Genomic DNA, 6395 nt, shown 5'->3' on the forward strand with positions numbered 1-6395 from the left:
ATTCAATAGCTTCCCTTCCGCCTTTCTACCTCCTCAAAGTGAAAAAAATTTCTCTTTTTTGGGTGAGACTAGTGCTAGAGGAAAGGTGAAGAGTGGGAAAGGTCTGTCAGGGATTGGAAATTAGGAAGAACCAAACCTGGAATGAAAAGATAAGTACAGAGACTAATGAAGACCACCAACCTAACAGGCAATTTAGTTATCTTACTGTTGGTAAATGCTGAAGACTGAAAACAAATTCTTTGTTGGTGAACCAGTCTTCTGTAAAACCTTCCATTCTAAGTGTAATCAGGCAACATTTAGAACAAAAGGAGTAATTAAAATTGGAAAAAGGTAGCATGTATCTCAGAAACTCAATGCCAGCCTTAATCTAATACATCTATTATATATGCTCCCAGATGAAGGAAATACAATTTATTTTCATGCACATGCAGGAATTTACACAAACATGAATAAAAGCAAAAATTAAGTTTCAAGTTTCCTGAAACTACCATACAAGAGTTACAAACAAAATACAGTAAAATAATATTTTTTAAAATCAGTGACAAAAGCAATGCACACAGCACCCTAACCCAAATATCTCAAAAATTAAATGCCTAATTTTTAATAATTTGTAGGTAAAAAGTAGAACTCAAATGAAAATTACAATTAAAAATCCAAAACATAATTAACCACACTACATTTCAGACCTAAGTGTTTCAGCAAAGCATTGGTAAAAGGGAGATGTGTAGCCTCAAATGTATTAACTAGAACATTAGAAGGCCTGAAAATAAATGAATTAATATTTCATTGCAAGACGACAGAAAAAGAACAAGAAAATAAACCACTCTAAATAAAAGAAAATAATAATAAACAAAATGATGAAGCAAAAAAACACTATAGATTTAATCAAGAAATAGATATTTTTCATAAGAATAATAAAGAGAAAACTATGTCTAGTGTGATTTGATTTTTAAAGAGAAGGAAGGTGTGAATAAACATCATTAGTAATGAAAAGTGTGTCACTAATTATTAAGTAATCTATTACTTAAAATTAAATAGCATATGATCCAGCAATCCCATTTCTGGGTATATATCCAAAAGACATGAAATCAGTATCCTGAGGAGATTTCTGCACTGTCATGTTCATTGCAACACTATTCACATTAGCCAACATATAGACACAACCTAAATGTCCTCCAACAGATGAATGGATAAAATAAATGTGTGGGGTTGTTTTAATACATACAATGGAATATTATCTGGCTATAAAAAAGGAAATTCTGCCCTGGACAATGTGGCTTAATTGGTTGGAGTGTCCACCCACACACCAAAAGGTCTTGGGTTCTATTTCCGGTCAGGGCACATACCTGGGTTGTGGATTTGATCCCTGGTCAGGGTGCATACGAGAGGCAACTGATCAACGTCTCTCTCTCACACTGATATTTTTCTATCATGTTGATGTTTCTCTCTCTCTCTCTCCCTTTCCCTTCCTCTCTCTCTAAAATCAATTTTAAAAAATATCCTCAGGTGAGGATTTTTTTAAAAAGGAAATGCTGCCATATGTAAAAATATAGATAGACCTGGAGGACCTTATGATAAAAGAAAGATATAAGCCAGGCACAGAAAGACAAATGCTGTGTGTGCCCACTCATATTTTCAAATAAAATCAAACTCATAGAAAGAGACAACAGAATGGTAGCTGCCAGGGGCTAGAAAATGGAGGAAATAGGGACATATGAGTCAAAGGGTCAAAAACTCAGTTATAAGATTAACAAGTTCTTGAGATCAAATGTACAGCATAGTACTATACTTAATATCACTGTATTGTATACATGAAAGTTTCTAAGATAGTAAATCTTACGCATTCTCACCCCCCACACACAAAAATAGGTAACTATATAAGGTAATGAATGTGTTAATTAACTTGATTGTGGGAGTCCTTTCACTATATATACAGAATGGGGCAAAAGTAGATTTACAATTTTGAGTTTACAAAACAGAATTTATTCTTGTATTATTATTTATTAATTATTGTATTATCTTCCATATGCACAACTATAAACCTACTTTTGCCCCACCCTGTGTGTGTGTGTGTGTGTGTGTGTATATATATATATATATGTTCATGATATTACAAACTTTGAATATATATAACTTTATATGTCAATTATACCTCAATAAAGCTGGAATAAAGGTAAAAATAATATAATACCGTGATCGATGTTGTAGAAATAAATATAAAATATCTAGGTAATATGAAAAAATCTAGGGAACTACAACACAGCAAAGTGGCCATCAAGAAGAAAATCATAAAATCAAAGAAAGAATAGTTAAATTTCTTCAACCACAAAGATCAAACCTACTAAACTTATTTTTAAAAAGTTTGTTTCAACTGTATAAAAACTATTCCAACATATAGAACAGAAAAAAAGATAATTCCTAATTTTCCGAGGTTAGCAAAGACTGTGAGCCCTCATGTTAAAAAAGCACAATAAAGTAAAAATGTATATTAATCATATTTACAAATACAGAGGCAAAAATTCTAAATAGAATATCAACAAATTACAAACAACACTTTGTTATAATAATGATGTGATGACCAAGGGCTTAATCTTAAAATTGCAAGGATAGCACAATTTAAGAAAATTTACCAACACAGCTAATTCACTAAAATAATGTCCAAATGAAAAAAATATATAATCAATTGACTGAATACATGTCAATATACCATTTAATGATATTCAGCAATCATTTATGATAAAAAAAATCTTGTCAAAAAACTTCCATAAATATAACACCAGATACCTATAGCAAATACATGTGCAATATAAAATGCAAAGTCTAGAATAATTTATATTAAATTCAGAAATTTAAAAAGTCACCTCTTATCACCACTTCTAAACATTTTCCTCAAGTTTCTAGCCACTGCAATAAGACGAGAGAAAGGAAAAAAGTGGAAAACGGTTGTAAAACTTGGAAAGTATGAAATGAAGTATGATTTGCGGAGGACATGATCAATCCATGATAATCAACCGACAAACAATTAAAACTACAAAGAGAATTTAACAGCGCCTAAACACATGATCAACACGGGAAAACATTAACTACCCACCCCGTAGAGCAACGACATAGAAAATACAAAACCTAATTAATAATTCCACGACTTATTATTAAGTGCAGGTGTGATTGAAAACAGGACTATGAAATTCGGAATGGATACATTTGGATGGATTTGAATGAAGCTGAGAATGATGAACTTAGAAATTGCCTCATGGTCTTCGCCAAGCGCAGCCTTCTCGAGTGTAAAGGGAGGCCGCCCAGCGCTACAGCTTTACGACAGTGCCACGTGGAACTTCCGGTCTTGCGCACTAGCAACTTCCTTTTTGGTTTCGGTTCCCAGCGGTGAGGCGAGGCTTCTCTTGCGGTTCTTCCACGAGGCTCTTTCTCTTCTGGTTCTTCCACACCGAGCAGAGGACAGTTTCGAGGTTGACACCTACCTCCGTGCTTTCCCAGGCTCTGGGTTCACGTAAGTGAGACTCCGTGTCCCTGAGTGGTGCAGACGACCTCGAGTTTGCTGGCGCGCCCACGAGGCTCGCCCGCCCAGGGCCTTGAGCTAGAGCAATGGCGGAGGCTGCCGGGCGGAGGGTCCCCGCCCAGACTTCTCTGACTTTCCAGGATGTGTACGTTTACTTCACCCCAGAGGAGTGGAACTTACTTAATGACAACCAGAGAAGCCTGTACTATTGTGTGACGCTGGAGAACTTTCTAATGGTGTGCTCAACGGGCCTTAAAATTTGCAGACACCATGTAATTATGCAGCCTGAGTCACTGAGACAGTCCAGTGTTCCTGACAAGATAGGCCTAGGTCCAGCCAAAACAAAGATGATACAAGGGAGCTCTGGCCCTGGATGTGGGAATAGAGTAGAAGATGAAAATGCATGTTCTGTGATGGCTGGTTTTGTTAGAGTGTTACTGGGTGCGTCCATCCAGAAGAGCCACCGATGTGAAACGTGTGACCCGACCTTGAAAGGCATTTTGCATCTGCTTGGGCAGCAGGGTACACCCCCTGGGCAGCCATCATACCCATGTAAGTCGTGTGGGAGAACCTTCAGTGTAATCCTTAACCAAATCCCACAGCAGGAGAGTAGAGAGACATCTGGTAGAATGAAAAAGGGCCAGAACAAGAGTATTAAGAGCGGCAGAAGCCACACGTCAGAGAATGCCCTCACTGGTAGGAAGGATGGGGTAGAGGTCTCTGCCAGCTCTGGACTTGGCCAACACCATGTCACTAACAATGGGCAGAAACCATGCTTGAGCACTGAGCAGGAGGCCTCTCACACCCAACAAAGAGGTTACAGGTGCAATGAATGTGGGCAAATTTTTAGCCACAAAGACACATGTAGTCAGAACCCGAATAGCCAGGTGGGAAAAGAGTCTTATCAGTGCAACAAATGTGGCAAATTGTTTAGCAACCACTCCGACTTTATGTTACACAAAAAATCTCACAACAAAGCAATATGTTATCAGTGCACTGAGTGTGGGAAATATTTTAAGCTCCACACCAGCCTTGAAGTACACCTGAAAAATCACCAGAAAATATTAAAGTCTTATGAGTGTACAGAATGTGGGGAAATCTTTCGTAAACGTTGTTACCTTATTGATCACCTGAAAGTTCACACTGAAGTAAAACCTTATGAGTGTAGTGAATGTCAGAAAACCTTTCTCTGCAAAAATGCACTTACTCAGCACCAGAAAATTCACAGTGGAGTAAAGCCTTATTCTTGTAGCAGATGTGGGAAAGCCTTTTCCCATAAATCTGTACCTCAAGAACACCAGAGAATCCACACTGGAGAAGAGATTTATGAGTGTGATGAATGTAGGAAAGGCTTACAGTACAGAACCTCTGTTAAAACACATAAGAAGCTTCACAGTGGAACCAGGCCTTATGAGTGCAATGAATGTGGGAAAACCTACGTCACTAGAGCCCAACTTATTCACCACAAGAAAGTTCACACCAAAGCAAGGCCTGGGGGTGAAGAGAATGTTGGAAATTCTTTGGTGGCAACTTCAGCTTCATTATCCACCTCAGACAAAATACTGGATCAAGGCCTTATGTGTTCAGCAAATGTGGGAGAGTCTACAGAAGACGCTCCCACCTTGCGTACATGAAGAGTTCAAATCAAAGAAAGGCCTCATGAGTGTAATTGTTTCGGTGATCCTTCAGCTCCACCTTTTAAGTTCATTTAGTACCGGAACCTTCACACTCGAGAGAGGCCCTAAGAACTGGGAGCATGCTTTCTCCTTGCTCAATATAGCATGACTCTGAACAGTAGCTTTTGAGATGAAGTTAACAACCAGAAGTTGAACTTTGTACATCCAGGTAGCCACACTGCAGAGATAACTACAAGTGCCTAGTGTGTAGGAAGCTTTCAGGAGCTGCTTTACATTTTCTAACCTTCCTGGGACCTTTACTTGGCCTGAGTTATGTTATTGCCAGTGTTTGTTGCCGAAACCATCCTCCTTCTACCAGCAGTCAGGATCCCACACTGTGTGTCAGTCACTCCACTGTACTCAAAAGACCTCTACTATCCCTCCTGTTACCTGGAGAGAATCATGAGTGATCTGGATCCACTGGGGTTCCTCATTGCCTCCCCCTGATGGTTTCAATGTGGACATAATCCAGCTCCTGCCAAAAAGAAGAGCTGGGATTTGCTACACTTTTCCAGAGGTTTCTGTTTTCTGTAGATAGTATTATTGACTGTACATGAGATAGTCTCCAAATCACCCAACCTTGGAACTGCTTACCTCACACTGATCTGATTTGTGCAGTGAAAAAGACTTACTGTTAAAGCTTTCACTGTGATCTGTTCCCTGTGTGGGGTTGATTGAGAAAAGAAATGGGCTTTTGGGAAACAGGCCATCGCTCACTGAGCTCATTTCTTCCCTTCACACCTACAAGGGTGTTGATTGCTTTCCACAGTTAGGAAGGAAATTAGGACTGTGGACCGGGTTAAATATCTAAAAGAAGTGTGCTGTCCAATAGGGTCAGCACTAGCCACATATGAATATTGAGCACTTGAAATGTAGCTGGTCTGAGCTGAAATATGCTATAAGTATACAATGCATACTGGATTCCCAAGACATTATTTTTAAAAAGGAGAGAGAATGTAAAACATCTCCTTATAATCTTTATATTGACTGTATGTTAAAATAATAAGGTTTTGGATATAATGGGTTAAATAAAATGTTATTAAAGGTAAAAATATAATAAATGGGCTTTGCCAGCATGAAGGTAGGAATCCTTTTGTGGAGGCCCCAAACTTATGTGCCTCAGAAAAAATTATTAGGATGGCTGAGAACAGCTCTCCATCTAATTTGGCCTAATTGGTAGTGCTGGCTAAGCATTCTTAGGAAAA

The 6395-nt window shown here is 38.4% G+C and overlaps 1 protein-coding gene across 1 annotated transcript; it reads left to right on the forward strand.

The window, feature by feature from the left end:
* Positions 1-3600: 3600 nt before the first annotated feature.
* LOC118635487 (zinc finger protein 883-like) lies at positions 3601-5148 on the forward strand. Its single transcript, XM_036270149.1, has one exon. The coding sequence runs from the start codon at positions 3601-3603 to the stop codon at positions 5146-5148; it is 1548 nt and encodes a 515-aa protein (XP_036126042.1).
* Positions 5149-6395: the final 1247 nt, after the last annotated feature.

This window comes from Molossus molossus, unplaced genomic scaffold (genome assembly GCF_014108415.1).
Source record: "Molossus molossus isolate mMolMol1 unplaced genomic scaffold, mMolMol1.p scaffold_m16_p_2, whole genome shotgun sequence".
Taxonomy (NCBI): Eukaryota; Metazoa; Chordata; class Mammalia; order Chiroptera; family Molossidae; genus Molossus; species Molossus molossus.

Coding starts and splice junctions, on each gene's coding strand:
- LOC118635487 (XM_036270149.1), top strand. CDS start 3,601: ATGGCGGAGGCTGCCGGGCGGAGGGTCCCCGCCCAGACTTCTCTGACT.